The sequence below is a fragment of the Chiloscyllium plagiosum genome, chromosome 4, assembly GCF_004010195.1.
Source record: "Chiloscyllium plagiosum isolate BGI_BamShark_2017 chromosome 4, ASM401019v2, whole genome shotgun sequence".
In the NCBI taxonomy this organism is placed as follows: domain Eukaryota; kingdom Metazoa; phylum Chordata; class Chondrichthyes; order Orectolobiformes; family Hemiscylliidae; genus Chiloscyllium; species Chiloscyllium plagiosum.
In genome coordinates, this window is record NC_057713.1 from 107,636,172 (window position 1) to 107,658,378 (window position 22,207).

A 22,207-nucleotide genomic window follows, 5' to 3' on the forward strand; every position below is an offset into this window, starting at 1 on the left:
AAGGTTAACGTTTCAAGTCCCGTGACCCTTCGTCAGAACTGACAGCTGCTCGAGAATGGTGGTATTCGTGTTGATGAAAAGAGTCGGATGGATTTTGCCTCAGCCCCATCCTGTTCTGACGAATGGTCGCTGGACTTCAAACGTTAACTGTCTTCCTCTGCAGCCATATCAGCTGAGTTTCCCCGTACTTTTTTGTTTATGATCTAACATCTAGTTTATTTTTGCTCACATCTTTCGTACAGATTGGCAGTTACGTTTGTACATTCAAAAACGAACACGTTTGAGCAGTTAAATGCTCTGGAACATGCCAGATTCGGCATAAACATAAATGGACTATTTCACAGTTCCAGTAATATGCAGCCAATTCTCCAACTGTTCAAAGTTTTTTTCCCGAACTTTGTCATATAAAAAAGAATAGGTGTTCATTTCGAATGTGGCTCAAGTTCATTCTATATGACTAGAGTTGACCTCGAGCTCAAATATCTACAGTCAGCCCATGAGGACACCATGTAAGATAAATAGCACAAAGAGGTCATTTCGTCCAGCCAATTTATGCTGATGGTCGATAACTGTGCATCAAACAAACTGATTACCACCAAAAATATATTCGCCAAGTTTCCAGTAAGCGTGCATGATCCCGTTCCCTGGATAAAAGTAGTAAATTAATTCAAACATTTCCACTTTTATTTACAAAACCACGAATTGGGCCAATCCAGGCTAAGGCCCTCAGAGGCGAATCGGTGCTGGGACTGCGTATTCTAGCCGACAAATCAGCAACCCTGCGGCGCACGGAACCATCCCTGGCCACTCCACTGTTTGTTCACCCACCTTCCTCCCCTAAACATACCTCTTATTGTTTATAAAAAGAACTTTCCGCAGGCCCTAGTCCAGGAACAAACTTACCTCAACAAAATTTCCAGAGAACTGTCGTGTTTGTCGAGGGCCCTGCAAACGGCACTTTTCCGCAGGCTGTTCAGCTCTTCGGCCGCCTTGACGTACTCGGCCTGTGATTCCCCACTCGGGTAAGTGCTCTGGATGAACTTGGAGAGTGGCTTCGCAAGGTCCACTTCGGATGATTTCTTCAAAGGCACCGAGACGAAAGTAGTCGCCATCGTCCCCGAAACTGTTGGAAGGTGAGACCGCTCGCGAGCTCTGGCTTCGACGTCGTCCCCCGAATCACTTCCGGAATGATGTCAGCTCCTTCCCTTCCACGGTAACATAAAGCAGCCTGTGTGTGCGTGGTGCAAGATGGTGAGTCACAGGGTTGGGTTGTTTGTATTTTTCCAGCCACTTAACGCAAATCTAAATATGAAATGCTAATATCTCCTGAACGCATTTTGAATATTCTTCCCAAGACTTGCTTGACCAAAGGTCTCATATGAAAAGGTGGCTAAGGAAAGCGGAAGAGCGTGTTTAATCGAGAGGAGACGGAACTAAACTCTGGCTAAACTTTACTATGTTTTATAACACGGAAACAGGTCATACGACCCGATGCAGGTATTCGAAATCATGAATAAACCTTCACGTATGTTTGAAGTCTCCTGAATGAGTTTTTAAAAATCACGTTTCTGCTTCATCGCACCCACCAAACCTGACAAAAGAGTTTAACAAGTCTGCGCAAATATTTTTTAACCCTCTTGCAGTGGCCCTTCAAGTTTAATACCACAAAAACTGGAATCAGGCTGCTCGGAGGTTCTTTGACTATATCAGGATTTTGTGCTGGACCATTTCATGACTTGAACGCCACAGAGGGTTTCAACGTTTGAAGTTTTTTTTAAATTGTACGTTTCACAGTGCTACTTCAATTAGAGTTGTACATATAAATATCCTTAGAAACAGATACTAAAGTAAGTATTTTAAACTAAACGCATCATTATAGACTGCTCACTACAAAAAAAATCAATCACACGTTATAGAAGTATTTTGGATCTCACATACCAAATAGGGTGTTTTCATGTAAACAATGCCATGCAAATTCTGGAAACCAACTATCTAAAAGCATTCCTATCATTTCACTGGCCAAAGTGACAGATAAAACAAGGATGTAAAGAAGGTGTTTGGCTCACTTGCCTTCATTGGTCAGAACATTGAATATAGGAGAAGTTGGGATATCATATGGCTGAATAGGATATTGGTTGGGTCACTTTTTGGAATACTATGCAAAATTCTGGTCACCCTTCGAAAGGAAGGATGATGTAAAACTTGAGAGGGTGCAGAAAAGATTTACAAAGATGTTGCTGGGACTGGAGGGTTTGAGTTGAGGGGAGACGCTGAATAGGCTGGGCCTTTTTCCCCCAGATTGTTAGAGGCTGAAGGGTTATTTTTGTAAAAGTTGGTAAAACCCTAAGGGGCATGGGTAGGGTGAATAGCCAAGTTATTTTTTCGCAGTGTGGAGGAGTCCAAACCTAGAGGGCATAGGTTTAAGGTGAGAGGGGAAAGATTTAAAATGAACCTAAGGGGTAACTTGTTTATGCAGCCAGAGGAAGTAATGGAGATGGGTACAATTACAGAAGGCATCTAGATGTTACATGAACAGGAAGGGCTTTGAGGATATAGGCCAAATAATGAAGGTGGCATTTGGTATGCTTTCCTTTATTGGTCAGAGTATTGAGTACAGGAGTTCGGAGGTCATGTTGCGGCTGTACTGGACAGTGGTTAGGCCACTTTTGTAATATTACATGCAATTCTGGTCTCCTTCCTATCCGAAGGATGTTGTGAAACTTGAAAAGGTTCAGAAAAGATTTACAAGGATGTTGCCAGGGTTAAAGGATTTGATCTATTGGGAGAGGTTGAATAGGCTAGGGCTATTTTCCCTGGAATGTCGGAGGCTGTGGCGTGACCTTATAGAGGTTTATAAAATTATGAGGGGCATGGATAGGATAAATAGACAAAGTCTTTTCCCTGGGGTGGGGGAGTCCAAACCAAGAGGGCATAGGTGTAGGTTGAGAGGGGAAAGACATAAAAGTGACTTAAGGGGCAACTTTTTCATGCAGGGTGTGCTATGTGTATGGAATGAGCTGTCAGAGGAAATGGTGGAGACTGGTACAATTACAGCATTTAAAAGGCATCTGGTATATAAATAGGAAGGGTTTGGACGGATATGGGCTGGGTGTTGACAAGTTGGACTAATTAGGTTGGGATACCTGGTCAGCGTGGACGAGTTGGACCAAAGAGTCTGTTTCCGTGCTGTATATCTCCATTATTCTATTAGTCTAAATGGGACTAGGTCAGATTGGGATGTCCAGTTGGCATTGACAAGTTGGAACAAAGTATCTGTTTCCATGCTGTATAACTTTATAACTAATTTACCTATTATACAGCAGGTGAAATTTAGAAACCATTGCCCAATCTTTTGATGCAGGATGCACTTGTTAAAGCTGACAGGTCTGTAGTGCAAATGCAAAACAGAAATCCACAGTAAACAAAAGACACTACTATACAAAAATTCACGTTCCTTTTGCGCCATACACAAATATTGGCTTGCAGCATTTGCCTCAGTTATCTTTCCAACTCATTCCTGATCTGATATACTCGACAGCGAGCTTGTCATCCTTTTCCCTCTAGCTTGGCATGGTCATGAACATCTACAGCAATACCTTCCAAATGATTTCTCTATGTGACCCCATTTTATTGCCCCTGGCTTAATGTGACTCCAGAGTGAAATTTGGGGATGTGAGGGTTGATAAGTGGTGAGGTGGATGGAGTAGTGACGTGAAGGAGTGGGGGTGGGGTAGGATTCTTATGCAACCCTGCAATATAGAAAAGTCAAGATTTAGAAACAGCACTTAAAATTTTAGCACTGTAATAGCACCACAGCCAACACACGTTTTAAAAGTTTGCGCTATAGAAACAGCGTCCCCAATTAGTCAATCGTGTTACAGTGAATTCGTGTTGTCGAAACGCACGTTGTAACAGAACGATTTGTACTTAGACTTTCAGAAGACTTCTGACAAAGTATCCCGGAGGAGACTGTTTGGTAAACCTAAAGCATATGGGATAGAAAATAATGTGCTAGCTTGTATTAATGGCTAACAGACAAAAAATACAGAATAAGAATGAAAGGGTCATTGTGGTCTGCAGTCACTGTTGCAGTCAGATAAACGGGTAAAGTGGCCTGCAGTCACTATCACAGGCAGACTGGAAGAGAAGCTTGAAGTCTCCATTGCAGAGAGATAAACCAAGAAGCTTGGCCTGCAGTCACCATTGCAGTCAGACAAACTCAGACAAGTGGCCTGCAGTCACTTTCACAGTGAGGCTGACTGGCTAGAGTGGTCCGTTGTCACCATTGCAATGATGCAGAGTCGAAGGAGGGCCTGCTGTCTTTGTTGCAATGAGGCAGACTTGCAAACAGTTAAAGTTACCAAGCTGCATGACATCTTTAGCACCCCTGCAAATGGAGCACAGTGTAGATACACCTGACCACAGCCCAATAGGCCTGTCCGCTCAAGGATAGATTTCCTGTTTGCATCCTGACATTCTTGGTCAGATCCACTGATGTCAAACCAGTGTACATCTCTCACCAGTGCCTTCTGCTGGCCAACTGTCACATAGAGGATGACCAGTGGGCCGGCAAGAGACCGTGGAAGCCGAATGTGAAATTGTTGATCCCAGAAAACATTGAGGAGCTCAAAAGGGAGTTCATACATTGGAGAACTGTGAAGCCCCTCTTTGTGTCTCCATCGGACTGGTGGGAAACAGAAAAGTGAAACATCAAGAGGTTCTTTATCCTCAAAGATGTTCTCAAAGAAGGTGAGAGAGAGAGATGGGAAAACTGTTCAAACTCCAGAAAAGCATGCAGAACCTACTTCTGCTGCAGACAACGGGGGTCGATGTCACAGAGGATCTCCAGGAGTTAAAGAGCCAGCAAGCCTTGCTCTTCACCTTGGAGGCCTCCAAGATAATCTTTTGGTCCTGGGTCCTTACTGTAGAGCATGGTGAGACATGCTCATATTCCTGCTTCCAGAAGGTGCATAAGAAGAGGACAGTACTCAGTAGCCTGAAGGAAGAAGATAACTTCGTCATGTCATCAGCCTGATATACTGAGGATCAGCAAATCCTTTTATGCCAGTCTGTACGACACAAAGGCCACAAACAATGAAGCCTCACAGTCGTACTTGTCCGCTGTCATGGAGGTCTTAGATGACACCATGCAAGAGAGGCTGGATCAGCTGTTATCTCTGGATGAGACTACTAAGGCCCTCATGTCCTTAGAAAAGAGTACAACTCCCATAAGCGAAGACTTAACGGCTTAATTGTGTTTAGCTCTGTGGGACTCTAATAGTCAGGACCTGCTGGAGGTGTATGACAGTATGCTTCTGTCTGGTAACATGTGCGAATCGATGAGGAAAGGTATCATCATCTCCTCATCTACAAGCGGAAGGGGAAGAGGGAGGAAATTCAAATTGGCGATGAATTTCACTGCTAAATGCAGATTACAAAATCCTATCTAAGGTCATCGCCAACCGAGTCAGGTCTGCTCTAGGATTGGTGATTCACCCAATCCAAACCTGAGCTGTACTGGGCAGAATGATCTCTGAGAGCCTTGTGCTCCTCAGGGACACAATTGCATATGTGCAGGACAGGCCTCATCAGCCTGGACCAGTAGAAGGCATTTGACAGGAAATCGCACACGTACATCTGGGACATGCTGTCAAAATGGGATTTGGGGAGGGAATTCGCAAATCCTGTACACCAACATCGATGGTGTAGCCTCAATCAATGGGTGGGAATCAAAAAGCTTCCTGATCAGATGCAGAGTCGGGCAGGGCTGCCCACTCTCTCCTGCCTTGTTTGTGTGTTGTTTAGAGCCTTTTGCTGAGTCCATCAGGAAAGGTGTGATCCTGAGAGGGGAGACTATTCCAGGTATGAAGCATGCAGGTCAAAGCCTCCCTCCACATGGATGACGTCACCATTTTCTACTTCAGTCCACTGTGTCATAAGCATCTGCGACCAATTCAAACTGGCCTCGGGAGCCGAAGTAAATCGTGGCAAGAATGAGGTCCATGTTCTTTGGGAACTGGGCTGACCAACCCTTTAATCCCTTCACTAACAGGACAGATTACCTGCTGGGAATATGTTTCAGAGGTCTGAGGTGTGCGCAAGATCTTGGGAGGAGCATATCACCAAGGTGAAGCAGAAACTGGTCTTTTGGAAACACTGCTCCCTCTCCACTGAGGGTAAAAACCTGGTCATCAGGTGTGAGGCACTCTCTCTGTTGTACGTGGTGCTGGTCTAGCCCATTCCCCGAAACTGCACCATTGCATGCACCCAAGCCATCTTCCACTTCATCTGGAGATCTAAGAGGGACTATGTCTGGAGTCCGTGTACAAAACTCTGGATAATGGTGAGAGGAACATAACTCACATCGCCCTCAACCTGATGGCCACTTTTGTGTGCAAATGCATAGACCCCCAGCAGGCAAACGTGAGGCCTGCAGATGCTGGAGATTAGAGTCAAGACTAGAGTGGTGCTGGAAAAGCACAGCAGGTCAGGCAGCATCCGAGAAGAAGGAAATTCGACCTTTCGAGCAGGAGCCCTTCATTAGGAATCCTAATGAAGGGCTCCTGTCTGAAACGTCGATTTTCCTGCTCCTCAGATGCTGCCTGACCTGCTGTGCTTTTCCAGCACCACTCTAATCATAGACCCCCCAGTATACAACCACCAAATGTTAATACATATTGAGGTTCTACCTGTACTCAGTGTTGCGAAGGATGGGACTGGCCTTTTGCCAGGGAACAGTACAAGTAGTTGGACCATTCTGTATCACCTGTCCTTCATGTAGAAATTTGCAAAGAAAAACATTTTTGACCATAAGTTCATTAGGAAGTGGTCAGCACATAGCATCCTCAAGACCCTGCAGGTTAAGGAGAAGGGTGGATTCAGTTGTGCAGTTCGCTGAGCAGACTGTCAAAGTCATTTGGCAGCATGCCTCGTCATCAGAACTTTCCAATAACCATAAAGACATCTTGACTGGTGGTGAGATCCTTCATGTATAACCGGTCTGTCCTCAAAGCAGATGCGGGGGAATTGACACTAACATATTTCCTTTTGGAATGTGTCTTTGCAAAGGAACTCTGCAAAGTTGCAGTGGTTTTTGTCGAGGTTTATCCAAAGCAGCTCTGTGCTCTATGATTTTGTTCCCAGGAATACACACCGAGACAAACATCAACTGTGTTTGGAGGACCACCAACTTGGTGAAAGATGCTTTTTGGTCTATGAGAAATTTGTTGGTCTTCCAGAACAGGGTGTTGACCCTGACCAAGTGTTGCAGATTGGCACATTCCAAGGTCCAGGACGACATGTTGATGGACGAACTAAAGCTTGGGAAAGCTGCTTCCAAGGTGCGGTGGGGAAAGATCACTCTCTAAAGTCTTCCTGCTGAAGTTAAAGGGATCTGTTCAGTTATCAGACCCTCCTGGTGCCTCAAATGCATGTAAATGTAGTCTTGTATGAGTAAGAGATATCTTTGGTTAGTTGGATAGTGTCAACCTTCAATGTTTTTGTTTTCTTAATATGCTACTACACAGGACCAAACTGTGTTTGTGACTATGAATATATATAAAGATTTCTTGATGAATAAGTATATTTTTGAAATTTAAAAAATCAGGTAGACTGGAAGGAGTGGCCTGCCCTCAGTTCCTGATGGAACAAAAAACAAGAATGACATAACAAAGTTTGGAAGGTCAATATTTGGTCTTAGAAAGGGAGGGTTTGAAGGCAGGAAGGTCTAACTAAACTTCAAATCAAGACCTGACACAACCACTTGTATTTCAGGTGTGAGTACCTCTTAATTGGTTGAAGCCTATTCTACTCTCAAGTCTTGGTGTAGTATCCAGATTAGTGGTAAGGTATAATTTGTAAAAAGAAATATAAATAAGTTAATAACTAAAAAAATTAACATCTAATTAAGAGTTAATTTGCATTTGGAGAGGCAGGCATTAATCAAGATCTGTCAGCATTGTTTTGTTAAAGGATGGTTGAATTGAATTTTCAAATAGGTGACCAAGTTTGTATTTGAGGGCAGTGCTTTTGATGTAGTCTACTTGGACTTCAGCAAAGTTTTTTGATAAAGTCCCATATGGGAGACTGGAAACAAATTTAAGAGCCTGTGGGATCCTCGGAAGTTTGGCAAATTGAATCCACATTTATTTGAGTGGCAGGAAGCAGAGAGCAATGATTGAGGGTATTTCTCTGACTGAAATTCCATGTCCAGTGTGGTCCCATAGGAGTCAGTGTTGGGGCCTTTGCTGTTTATGGTATATAAATAATTTAGAGTTGAATGTAGGAAGGTTGATCAGTAATGCTGCAGATGATACAAATGTTGTTGGAGTTGTAAATAGTGAGGAGGATTGCCTTGGATTACAGAGGGATATAGATGGCCTGGTCAGATGGGTTGATGAGTGATAAATGGAATTCCACTCAATTCAGATAAATATGAGGTGATGCGTTTGGGCAGGATAAGTAAGGCATTGGAATACTTAATGACCTGGGAAGCACCAAGGATCAGAGGGACCTTGGTGTGTATTAAGGTATGGTTCCTTAAGGTCAGTTGGATAAAATGGTTAAGAAGTCTTATGGGATACATGCCTTTATTAGCCAAAGCATAGAGTTCAAGAGCAGTGAGGTTATGCTAGAACTGTACAAAGCTTTGGTTAGCCCACAGCTAGAACATAGCAAATCTGGAAATTGTAGATGTATAAATGGACCTCGATGTTCTTGTTAAAAGTCACTGAAGGATAACCTGTAAGTGCAGCAAATTGTTAGGAAGGCTAACAGAATTTTAGGCTTTATTGCAAAAGGATTTCATCAAGAGAGTAGTGAAGTCTTGTTTCAGTTGTATCGGCATTTGATTAGAGCACAACGTGAGTACTGCGTTGTCCTCTGATCTGGAGGCATTTGGCTTCATTGTCTCTGTTTCTGGGGTCTCCGACCTTGTACTAACCTATGCTAGATTTCCGTTTCCATGAGTTCTGACCCTGGACTAACTCTTGCTGTTTGTCCATTTCTGTTGCAAGCACTTGGTTTATGGCCCAATCATTGATCAGAAGTTTTCACCTTCCTTTAACCACTTGAATCCTGGCTCTGACATAGATAGTTGGTCTCTTAATTAAGGCTCAGGCTGGATGTCTGAGAGCTTAAGATTAGTTAGGTGCAACGTTGGAAGGCTACCTAGGACACTTCAACAAGATTATGTATTAAAAACACATTATTCGAATGCTCTTGTCAATGAGGCAGACAACAAGACACAAAAGTTAGTTTATGGTTCAACTCGATTTTATTAATAAAATATTCCTTATTAAATGCACCACATGAACATTTCCTAAATTCTCATCATATTTATTCTTTGTTAGCTCTATCCATCTGAGAAAGGATATTACCCGCAACAGTCCATGCTTGAGCTGAACCAATGAAATATCTGTCCCTCTCTGATGAAGGACTGGCTGTCTTCCATCTGGGAAAAAGCGAGGACCACAGATGCTCGAGAATCAGACAATTGAAAAGTGTGGTGCTGGAAAAGCACAGCAGGTCAGGCAGCATCCGAGGAGCAGGAGTGTCGACGTTTCAGGCATAAGTCTTTCATCTCTTAGTGGGTCAACCAGATTTTCTCCTGGGTCGCCAGATAGTCTTTTGCCACAAGTCTTGCTGCATGTTTTTGCTGAGGGGGTGGCTTCTCAGTGTGTGTTTTTATCCCTGCCCTTGTCCCAGACCTTCCCGAATGTTCTGTGACCTTTGGCCGATGGTGTTGAGAGAGGTTCAAAGCATCCAATGGGGTCACACCAACACCGTTCATTATTTTCAGGGAGGTGAAAAGTGCACATCCTCAGGCACTGGTCAGAAGTTGAGGTGTCAGTAGGTGTGATCAACACTTCTCCATACACAACTTTCGGGCTGGTTGTAACTTGTTCCCCCAAGCCTTTGTGACTCTTTGATCTTGGTTTCCACTGTTCTATGTGGCCATTAGCTGCTGGCTTTAATTTAGCTTGGCCAATTTTCTATCAGATCTGATTTCTCCAGCTGTGGGTCAATTTAGAATGTTGAATTTTGATCCCATGCTTACTTGACCACAAAGTCATACAGATAGTTCTTCTACGATGCAATGGTTGCATTTTTGTGCAACCCCGCATTATAGAAAAATCGTGCTTTAGAAACAGCGCTTAAAGTGTTGGCGATGTAATCACATTACAACCAACACATGTTTTAAAAGTTCGCACTTTAGAAACAGTGTTTCCAATTCATCAATCGCGTTACAGCAAATTAGCATTAACAAAACGCATGTTATAGACATGTACAAGGGGAACAAGAAGAAGAAATGGAGTGAGCAAGGTATCTTCAAGTACAATGGTTACAATCGTAACAAGCTAGTTTGAAAGTTAACCATTGCAAAGAACCAAATTATTTCATCAGATAATGGACATAACAGATACTAACAAACATTTCAATATCACTTTTTTAAATGTTTACTAGTGTCAAAAATATCATTTTTCATTCCAGCTTTACTGATCAAACATATTCATAATTTGGAGCAATATTTAAGATGTGTTGCCAATACCAGACAATAAACTCAGTATTCAACTGCAATGAGGTTCCAAATCCTGGCTATACACATACTTCTTAAAATGTGGGTGCAATGTTCATCAGATCGTCTTGATGTCTGCTCATGCCATACTGCTGTTAATTTTGCTTTATAGATTTCTTTAAATACTTTTTTTAAACCTTTAGCTTTTACCCATTAAGCAAGGGTGTTTACACAAGTTTACTTATTTCTTTATTTTGTGCTTTAAATCAATACTGCTACCTGCACATTGAAATGCTCCAGACCAGTATCACAGGTTGTGAGTATCTACAACTACACTGTCTCCGAGGCTTTTTAGACTTTAGAACTAGGCATACTTCTTCAATTTCTGGATTAGTGATGCTGGAAGAGCACAGCAGTTCAGGCAGCATCCAAGGAACAGTAAAATCGACATTTCGGGCAAAAGCCCTTCATCAAGAATAACTCTCTCTTCACATGCTCCTGCTAGACTGCTGTCTTCTTTCTTAATGATGATGATAGAGTCAGGTGATTGTCATGATTTAAATGAATTTCATTATACCACAATTGAACCAAGCTGATCTTAAATTAATGATCAATTTAGTCAATTCAGTAAACCTAATTAAATGACATGTTAGTACATATCAATTTAGATATTTGAGGCAACTTTAATTAGTTTATGAAAAGTGCAGGGAATTGTTCAAACCAGCTCTGTGAAAGTTGTCTGGTTCTGAAATGATGCCGATTTAAAAACACTTACTGTTAAAAGTTCCATTTAGTTGAATAGCATTTAGAAGAACAAAGCTATCGATCATATAACAAAGTGCAGAATTGTACATTTGTACAGAAAAGGAGCTAGTTGGAACTGGTTTTTGAGACAAAAAATGAAGGATTTGTTACAGAATGAGGTTGTTTTTCCCATGACATCTATACCTTCTCACTGCAATCAAGTTAGTCCTACAATCCTTGTCAGTACATTCAACCTGACTCACCTAGTTTTTGTGTCATAGCTTTTTGTCTGTCTAGGCGAAAGTAAGAACTGCAGATGCTGGAGATCAGGGTCAAGATTAGAATGGTGCTGGAGAAGCGCAGCAAGCCAGGCAGCATCTGAGGAGCAGGAAAAATCAACTTTTCGGGCAAAAGCGAAGGGCTTTTCCTGCTACTCGGATGCTGCCTGGCCTGCTGTGCTTTTCCAGCGCCATTCTAATCTTGACACTATAGACTGGCCCCACAAAGAAAAAGGGTCATACTGCCAAATCTAGAATCCTCTTGCATTTGGGGTAAGATAAAGCAGAAAATAAAGGTCATGACAATCTTAAATAAAGTTTTGCTCTAGGGAGCTTAGAGAAGTACAACAAGTATGAGATGATGTGAGAAAGGAAATTAATATAGCAAAAGCGAATACAGAAAAACAAAGGCCAGTATAATTCAGGAAAATCCAAAGAAGTTTTATTGGTACATTAAGAGCAAGAGAATAACTAAGGAAAGGGTTGGAACGATCAGAGATGTCAATGGTAATGAGTATGTGGGCAAGTTTCTTAATGAGTATTTTGTCTCTGTCTTCATAAAAGAGAGGGCTGTTGCAGAAATTTAGCCAAAGAGGACAAATGTGAAATAGTAGATTAAATACGCATAACAAATCGGCAAGTGCCAGACAGACTGACCTCCTTGAAGGTGGATAAATCACCAAGATCTGGTGAATGTATCCTAGCATGTTGGAGGAAATCAGGAGGAAATTGTGGATGCTCGTTTTCTCAACTTCATGAGATGCAGGCAAGATACAAGATTAGACATCTGTAAAACTGCATCATTATTTTAAAAGGATGTGAGAGATAGGCCAAATAATTATAAACTGCTCAATTTGAACTCGCTGGTGGGCAAATTACTGGAATCAATGCTGACAGATAGGGCTAACTATTGCTTTTACCTTGAAGAGGTACAGATTGATCAAGGATAGTCAGCTTGGTTTTGCTGATGGAAGGTTGAGGTAAGGTATTTGACAAGGTTCCAGATGACAAACTGTTAAGAAAAATCAGAAAAGGCCATGAGATACAGTAAATTGTAACAAGCTGAATCTAAAATTGGCTCAGTGACAAGAAACAATTGTTATGGACGACGGATGTTTTTACAAATGGAAAGTGATTTCCAATTGTACCAGAGATCACGATTTTGGGTCGTTTGTTGTTTGTGATACATATTAATTATTTATATTTCAAAGTGTAAGGCATGACTGGGAAATTTGCAGATGACAAAAAAGATGCACAGGCAATTATAATAAAGAGAGTCGCTGTCAATGGCATGAAGCTATCAATGGTTTGGTGGATTGGGTGGAAAAGTGGCAAAATGGAATTCAATCAAAAGAATTGTGTGGATGTACATTTTGGGAAGGCAAGCAAAACAAGGGAATATACAATAATAGGGGACATATTGTGAGGATAGAGGTGGTGAGAGACATTGGAGTGTCTGTACACAGATTTGTGAAGGTAGCAGAACAGGTACATAAGATGTTAATAAGTCATATGGTATGCCTTATGCCTTCCTTCATTGGGTGAGGTATTGAAAATGAGAGCAGGGATGCAGTGTTTAAACTGTATGAAACTGGTTTGGCCACAGCTGGAATTTTACATGCCTGGATCTATATATGAAGCATCGGAAACTAGAAGGCTACTGTTGCTGGTAAATGAGATTAGAATGGACAATTGGTTTATTTAGCTTGCACTGACATGGTGAATTGAATAACCTTTTTCTGTGCTATAACTTTTTTATGGTTCTGTGACTCATGTATAGGCAATTCATCACTGTAGTCTGTTCTGCCACTCAATCAGATCATCGCTGATCGATACCTGAACGCCACTTGACCTATATCTCTTCAAACTTATACCAAAGCAAAAAAGATCTTGCTAAAATAAAAGTCTGGTGTAAAACTTTTAATCAGTGCTGTGTCCAAACCATTTTAGGGAGAGAATTCTAGATTCAATTACACTTTGTTTGAAAAATTGCTACCAGATTTCATTCTTTTTTTTTAAAAACATTAATTCATGGAATGAGAGCTTCACTGGTTAGGCCAGTATTTATTGCCCATCCCTAACTGCCGAGAGGGCACTTTAAGTTCAACAACATTGCTGTGGGTAAGGAGATTCACGTAAGCCAAACCAGGTAAGGATGGCAGTTTCCTTCCTAAAATACATCAGTGAACCAAATGGGTTTTTCCAACAATCAACAACGGATTAGTGGTCAACATTAGATTCTCTACTTCAGATTTTTATTGAATTCAAATTCCACCCTCTGTTGTGACAGGATTTGAACCCAGGTCCCCAGAAGATTGCCTGGGTCTCTGGATTAACATTCCAGGGATAATACCAATAGGCCATCATGAAGTTTAAGGACATGCCTCTTTGCAACCTACCCAGTAAGGGAATAAACTAATTGTTCTATCTCTCAAAGTAATTTCAAATATCTCTATTACACCACCCAGGGCTAATACCACTAGGCCATCATGAAATTTAAGGTTGTGCCTCTTTGGAACCGACCACTAAGGGAATAAACTGATTCATCTATCTCTCAAAATAATTTCAAATATCTGTATTAGACCAACCCTCATCCCTCTACGTTTAGGAGAATGCGAAGAAGTTTGAGCAGCTTTTTCTCATAATGTAAGTCCTGGTATCTTTCCAGTGAGTCAGCGCAAAACCCACTCCAAACTTGGTAATTATATCCTTCCAGAGGTGCGTTGCCCAAAACTTCTCAGCAGACTCCAGATGGGACCTGACCAAGGCTCTGTAAAACTGAGTAACTTCCTGTTTTGCATTTCCATTAGTGCTTTCTTCAGCTTTATATTGACAGCTACAGACAGTGGGTCTGAGCTATAGTCCCAAAAGCCTTTTTGTCCCCCAAGTAAATCTAATTATAGGTCTACTAAATGTTGGATATCTTGTTTACATTTCATCCATTCAAAGGAAAGTATGATTTTACTTACTATCATAACAAAAACATTTTGAAATGGCATGTGATTTTAAGAAATTGCAGGATAAACAACAATAGCAGCTTGCTATTATGGCACAGTAAATGGAGAAAATAATTTCCCAAGACATTGTACAGGTGCATGAAGGAAAACAAATAGGGATCTCATAGAATTGTGCAAGATTATGATAGGTTCAAATAAAGTAGATGAAGGAAGGTTTATTTCATCAGCTGCTAGTGCAAGGAATGGAGGACATAGCTTACAGCTTTGGGCAAAGGATTCAGGTCACATGTAAGGAAGAACATTTTCTATGCAGCAAGTAGTAATGACCTCAACCTGCTACCTATGGGGGTGGTAGAACTGGAGACAATCACTGATTTCATACACAAACTGGTTTGGCTCTTGAAGGAGATAAACTTTCAGAGCTACAGAGATAGAGTGTGGGAATGGTATGGATTTGATTCCTCAACAACAGCATGAATTCAGTGGGAAAAATTACTTCCTTTAGTGTTATACCGACTTTGTGACTTGAGGTTGAACAGCAAAACTGCAACTGATATTTCGGGGCTACCTGATAAAGACCTGATGCCCTAAGCATCATAATTTTGCAACACCCAGCACCCATTGGCAGCCATTTGATCTCCTGGGCAAGTTGAAAAACAGACAAATATAAAACCAAGAGATTATTGTCTCTTGAATGTTCTATCTCAAAATCCAAAACAAATTGATCTAAAGTTAATTTTGAAGCTATTGAGAATATGTCAATAGAGAATAGATAGCTATCTTTAAAGTTAAAAAATAACTACACCCACAAATGAATCTAAATGAGGTTTGCATGCTATTATTCACAGTTCAGGTAACTATTCAGCTCAGCAATTAACTGTCAGTCATCATTTAAATTGTACAAGCAGTCACCTCTGCCAATCAGAATCTACTACCAAACAATCAATGTTCTATTCTCATATAGTATAAAACATTGTTGCTATTTTGAAAGATATTCTTGCAAACGTTCAGGTGTGACACATAAAAAGCTTTGTCACAACATACCATTTTTAGGAATGCTCATCTTCACCTTTTGTTATGTCATTGACCAATTCCAGTATGTCAAAATATAACAGCTGATTTTCATAATGCTGACCTAGTGTTCAAATAATTTTCCAGTTAATATTGTTGAATTGAAGTCCTTTGATTTTTCAAAAGAGAAATAGGACACACTGAAAGTACATGACTGGTCCAGGAACATCATAAAGAAAGGGCATCATTTCAGGTACACATACTTATTATAATCCTAGACCAGATGCAGGTTTACATTATGATCAGGCTAAGGACAAGTCATTTTCATTTTTAAAGTAGACAAAGTATGAAATCCAGCAGACCTACTAAGTGAATAAAGCCACAAGACTGTATGGATTTGAAAAAAAAAGAACTTTATTAGGAGAAATGAAATTGGAAGAGTAATACAATCTACAATATATGCTTAACCTTTTGCTAATACCTAAAATTAACATGTGGTAAGTATTTATTTTTATTCATCATCATGGGATTTGGGCATCATTCACCTGGCCAGCATTTACTTCCATGTCTAGTTGCCTTTGAGAAGATGATAGTGTGCTGCTTTCTGGAACCGCTACAGTCCATGTGCCATAGATAGATCTATAATTCCATTAGGGAAGGAATTCCAGGATTTTGACCCAGCGACACTGATTTATTTCCAAGTGAGGTTGACAATTGGCTTGGAGGGAAATTTGCAGATAGTGGTGTTCCCATGTGTCTACTGCCCTTGTCCTTCGAGATGAAAGTGGTAATATGTTTGGAAGGTGAAGTAAAAGGAACCTTGGTGAATTTCAGTAGAGCTTCTTTTAGATGTACACACTATTGCTATTGAGCATTGATGATGGAGGGAGTGGATGTCTAGATATATTGTCAATCAAGTCTGCTGCTTTGTTCTGGATGTTGTTAACTCCTTGAGTGTTGTTGGAGCTGTATTTATATGGCTAGTCCTGTTCAATCTGGTCAATGGTAACCCTAGAATGCTGATAATCGGAGATTCTGTGATTATAACACTTAAATTAAAGGGGCAATAGTTAGATTCTCTCTTGTTGGAGATGGTCATCACTTGGTTTTTACATAGTGCAAATTTGAGGAAGGCTCATTGGTTCTGAAATGTTAACTTTGATTTTTTCTTCACAGATGCTGCCAGATCTGCTGAGCTTTTCCAGCAACTTCTGTGTTTGCGTGCAAATTCGATTTACCACTTTTCTGTTCTGTTCTGTTCAGATCTTGTTGTATTGGGACGTGGACTGCTTTAGTTTCTGAGAAGTCAAATATTGTGCAATCATCAGCAAACAACCCCACTTCTGATCTTTGTGATGGTAGGAAGGTCCTTGATTGATCAGCTGAAGATGGGTGGGGCCAAGACCCTACCATGAGCAACATTTGCAGGGATGTCTTGGAACTGACATCACCTGATTTCCAACAACCACAACCGTCTTCCTTCATGCCAGGTATGATTCCAATTAATGGAGAGTTTTCCCCAATGCCCATTGACTTGGTGTTTGCTTCGGTTCCTTGGCAGTCAAATGTGGCCTTGATGTCAAGGGCAGTGGCTCTCACATCACCGTATTACTATGGACTGAACATGCACAGTGCAAATCAAAGAGCAAATGAGATCAAAACAGGTCCCACAGATTTCTCAGCCCCAGATGTTCATGATATATCCAATCTCATTAAACTTCACAAGGGTTTACAGTTCTTTAGGTTTGCTGATTAAAACATCTGCCCCATTATGGACTGCGTCAATGACCCAATCTGGTCAATTTTCCCTACTTTTGTGGATTCTATGCTTCCCTTGACTACAAAACTGAGTTGCAGTACTCATTCACAAACGTAACTCCAGCTCTTCAGTGACAGCCAGATTCACTGAGCCAATCCTGACCCTGGGTTTTAATCACACAAACTCCAATCTTGCTCAACTGCATTGGGCAAATACTACATGTGAGCTTTTCAACAGCCACTCACTCAGCTGCACAGATGCATTAATGCTCGCAGGCTTTTACTGAGCCCACTCACAGCTTCCCAAAAACAATCAGTAACCTTCCCATTTTCTTAGCTCCCCAGGACTTCTGTGTCCTGCCTCCAACACTTAGCTGCTCACTAAGAACTTCTTCAGTTCTAACAGCTCTGTGCCATTGAGTTGTCCTGACTCCTCACTCTGTTCACTGCACTGCACTGAATCTGTGTAGTTTAGCTGACTTCCAGCAATGCAACCAGTACTATGCTAGTACTCCTAACATGGAGTCTGCCTCTGGCTGTCTGTTTGTCTCTCTTTCTCTCCAATTCTGTATCCTTTGAACTCTGAACTGTCCTGAGCGCTTTACTGAAAACCTTGCAATGAGCCTTTCACCTACTGCCGTGCAGATTTTAATGCAGCCACCTAGCAGTTATTAGGATTGAGCATGCTCTAAAGGCTACATTCTAACAGAATGCCAGAAAATTTGGAAAACATTGCAAACTTCACAATACTCCAAATTTTGTCTGATTAATGTCCAGAGGCAGCAACACTCCAGTACTTTTATACTTGATACCCCTTGCAATAAATGCAAACATTCCACTTACATTCCTAATTGTTTGCTGCACCTTCATTTAGTATTTTGTGATTCAGGTGCTGGGTCACTTAGATTGCTCTGTACCAGAGTTCTTCGATCTCTTTCCATTCACATAACACACTGCTTTATGATTCTTCCTGTTAAAGTAGATAAATCCACCTTCTACCTTCCATATTATTGCCTATTCACTGACCATAGCTAATCCCTCTGTAGACATTTTGTGTCCTCTTCAGAAGTTACCTATCTACCTATCTTGAGTCATCAGAAAATTTAGCCACCATATATTTGGTCCCACCATCCAAGTCATTGATTCGGAGTTTAAATATTGAGGCCCCAGATTTGATTCCTGAGTTACTCTATTACTGTTTGCTCATCGAAAATCATTCACTCAATCCCTACTCTCTGCTTCCTGTTAGCTGTGCAATCTCTAACTATCCTCTACATTATGAGCTCTTATTTTGTTTAGTAACCTTTGAGTAGAATTGTAGAATCCTACAGCGTATAAGCAAACTATTCAGCCCATCGAGTCCACACTGACCCTCCAAAGAGCATCCCACCCAGACTCACCCCACCTCCTATGGCTAATCCACCTAGCCTGCACATCTGTGGACCCTACGGGCAATTTAGTATGGCCAATCCACCCAACTTGCACATCTTTGGACTGTGGGAGGAAATGGGAGCGCCTCCAGGAAACCCACGCAGACACAGGGAGAATAGTTTGTTACTTTATCAAAGAACTTGAATAAGTTAGTAAAACATAAATTCTCATTCTTGCTCTGCCTTATTATATTACCATTTTCCAAATGTACTACTGTTCAGTAAAAATCACTTATCTGAGACTGAGGCTTGGAAAGCTAACACCTGTCTAGCATCCCTCTCCGCTCATGCATTGATGTTGCTTGATGTCCTATATCTATCCCACTGACTATGGTCACTGATGGCATTTATTTTTGCCGGGTGCAAGGTATCATTCACTTGCTTGCAGCGTTGAAATGTCTTGTTTTGGATCCCATGAATGCAAAATACTGCTGCTTTGGCCATCTTGATCAAGTGGAAAGGCTTCCTGCTGTCATCATTAGGAAAGAAGATGCCCAGACAGTTTGGTGGAGAACCTGCAGGGAAATATTTAAACAGATTTTGGTACTGGAACACAGCAAATGTGGGTATTCACTAGTGGTGGTGTCACAGTTGTTATATAAATCCACACAAATCCAGTGGGAATGACATATCTGAACTGGAAAGGTTACAACTGTTCTGCAAAATCAGAAGTGAAAGATCAGAATGATACAAGTGGGGTGGGGGTGAGGAGGTGTTCTGCAGCAATTCTACAAATCCAATTGGAGGTTACAGATTAAAATTAAGTGGACCACAGTAATTTCCAAAATCATTAACTGTTTACAATTGGCAATGCTGATTTTGCTGGTATGGATGATAGAGAGTGGATTCCTGTCAGATGCCCAGGTCTTCGAACTCATGAAGTAAAGGTGAGGCTGGTGAATTCCTGTCTGCTCCTATTACATGATTGACCAGGGCACTCATTTTGACATCTCATTTTGCTTGGCCATCACATGATAACACATTCTATTTTCAAGCTGAAATGCCAGGCACTTCTGGTCCCACTAGCTGAATACATGATGCTGGAAAAAAATTCTGCTTTAAGTTCCTATTTTTGAAAGTAGAAAATTGATGATTTTTAAAACATGTAACAACACATATTGTTATTTTATAAATTTGAAGGAAGCCAGGTGGGTAAATTAAATTTTACCTGTGAATCTTGGATTAGCAGAGCATATTGATACACAGCCAAAATTAACAAATATTCTTGTGAATTCATCTGATTTAAGCTTGACTGCTTTTATAATTTTTATACATTTGAGAAACAGAATCGACTAATACACACTTTTAAAATGTAGACTTATATATCATGCAAAAATGTATTTGTTTTTATGACTCATTCCTCTAAAGAAGTTGGATAACTAGTTCAGTAGTTTATCATCATAAGCCTGAAGAAACCAGCTTCTCGATGAGGTTGAGGCACCAAATTAAGCCTCTGGAAGTTTGAAATATACTGCTTTAAATTTTGTTATGTAGTTCTTGAGCCTTCTGCCTGTTATGATCCCAGACAAAACTGAAAACTATGCTATAATCTGGTTTGGGACAAGTCACCTTTATTTTTAAAGGCGACAAAAAGTGATTTTCAAGGGGATTATTAAAAGAAAAAAGTCTCAAGATTCCATGTCTTTGAACAAACAATACTTTCCAATATAAATTGGAACAATAGGATAATCTACAACTTATTTCTACTAACCAGAATTAAAAAGTGCTAAAAATAGGTAATACATGTGATCGAGCACCCCACTGTGCACATCAAATAGCAAATGTGATCAAGACAGATCCTGTGGATTTCTCAACACCACTTCTCATGGTAATGTTATAATGGGTCATCAAATCTCATTAAACTTCACAAGGGGTCACAAACTTTTATTTGGGATCACAATTCTTAACCTGTGTCAATCTGGCCTTAAAACCTGTCTTGAGAGCTTGTCTGATATGGGCTACCTCACTATTTACTTCTAAAATTTCTTACTAAATCTGCTCTCCTTGAAGAGGTTAGAAAGCCACAAAGAGATCAATTCCATATTTTACTTCTCTTTCAAGGCATACTGGGGACTGAAGGGTTAAACATTCCACTACCAAAGAGACTCATTGCAGTATCAGTTGCATGTCTGTCCTCTTACAGAATAGACAGAACAGCTCATTAGGGAGGAGGCTGACTGAATCTTAGAGAAGGAATCCATTGGAGCCACACGTGTGGATTCCTCTGCAGCCTCAGGCAAAGGTATTTGTCCTCCCCAGACAAGACTGATAGCCTTGGCCACAACTCTGTTAAACTGCCTCAATCTCTTCCCATCAACATATGATCACGAAGAATATGATCATCAGTCCCTGTAATTCATTCACTCGTTATCACAGGACATCGACATTCACCGGGCCTTGTAAAATTATAATTGCCAATCTTAAACAATATAATGACAATCACCCATGTGACTTATAGACCTTTTCTATTATTCCTATAAAAAAGTACTGCCTTTGTGTGTAGAGCAAAGATTCGTGGAGAAGTGTCACCACGAGTAGACGCACAACTACTTTTGGGGACATTGAGAATCTTTCGCCGGCTGTCCGATAATAAAGCATCTACTATTGTGCTGAAACTTGTGACATCCGGATTTGTGGAACAAAATATACATCACCATTTGGTGCCATGACTAAGACGTCAACATAGGGAATGTCTCACTGGGTTGAGTAAGTGAAACGCAAGTCGGAATTGAACAGAACAGAGCAATAAGTGTGCCTCGGGGTATTTTACCCCAGACTGCTCCTTGTGTTCAACCAGACAATCTGTCCCTTGCCCAGTGGAACTGGTACCTTGAAGAGGTCGAACGAACCACCTGGATTCAGCTTGTAAGGTCGGAAAATTTTGTCAGATTGCTCTGAATTGCTGCGGGTAACATTGGCTCCTCTGTATTGTTCCTGTAGGAAAAAGGTCGGGACCTGGAGACCCCAGTCAGGGAAGTGATCATCACTACCTGACAGGTTCGGTTTAGGAAGCTGCCTCTTTCAGATATGGCCGGTGGAAATTACTATATAAGGAAAGAGGGCAGGCTCAGTAAATTTCTCACCCCGCAGTATGGACAGTGGAAATTGTTTATAGCGGAGCAAGGAGTCATAAAGTAAAATGGGATAGTCCCTCTATGTAGTTGGGAAGGGGGACAATCTGTGAGAAAATACCTGATCAGGAAAATGGTTATAGGCCCGTCTAAGAGATTGGTCATTTTGGTAATTTGTAATATACAAATTAAAGGATATCCAGTTTGAATTTTTGATTGATTGTGATGGAATGTGTGGTGAAAGCTTTCATTTGAATGGTAAATTGATTCCAAAACTATGACTTAGCACTTTTAATTGCAATCACATTAAATCAATTGATCAAGGTGCCAGTGTTTAGGAGAAAGTGAGGACTGCAGATGCTGGAGACCAGAGTTGAAAAGTGTGGTGTTGGAAAAGCGCAGCAGGCCAGGCAGCATCCGAGGAGCAGGATAATCGACGTTT

General features: G+C 41.0%; 1 protein-coding gene and 1 long non-coding RNA gene across 6 annotated transcripts in view; one reads left to right on the forward strand and one right to left on the reverse strand.

The window, feature by feature from the left end:
* Nucleotides 1-1,201, reverse strand: part of LOC122549299 (programmed cell death 6 interacting protein) — a 102,716-nt gene extending 101,515 nt beyond the window's left edge. For 2 of the 4 annotated variants that reach the window (XM_043688857.1, XM_043688855.1), the window contains exon 1: nucleotides 904-1,201. In XM_043688857.1, the coding sequence (XP_043544792.1) occupies nucleotides 904-1,112 (209 nt within the window). In that variant the 5' untranslated portion in view covers nucleotides 1,113-1,201. The remainder of the gene's footprint in view (nucleotides 1-903) is intronic. The other 2 variants (XM_043688859.1, XM_043688858.1) reach the window with 1 other exon arrangement.
* LOC122549300 lies at nucleotides 1,166-22,162 on the forward strand. 2 transcript variants are annotated; one of them, XR_006311485.1, is made up of 3 exons: nucleotides 1,166-1,251; nucleotides 16,770-16,996; nucleotides 21,180-22,162. It is a non-coding gene; the product is annotated as an uncharacterized LOC122549300 (long non-coding RNA). The 2 variants fall into 2 exon arrangements; XR_006311486.1 differs by having other exon boundaries at nucleotides 21,198-22,162.
* The last annotated feature ends 45 nt before the right edge of the window (nucleotides 22,163-22,207 follow it).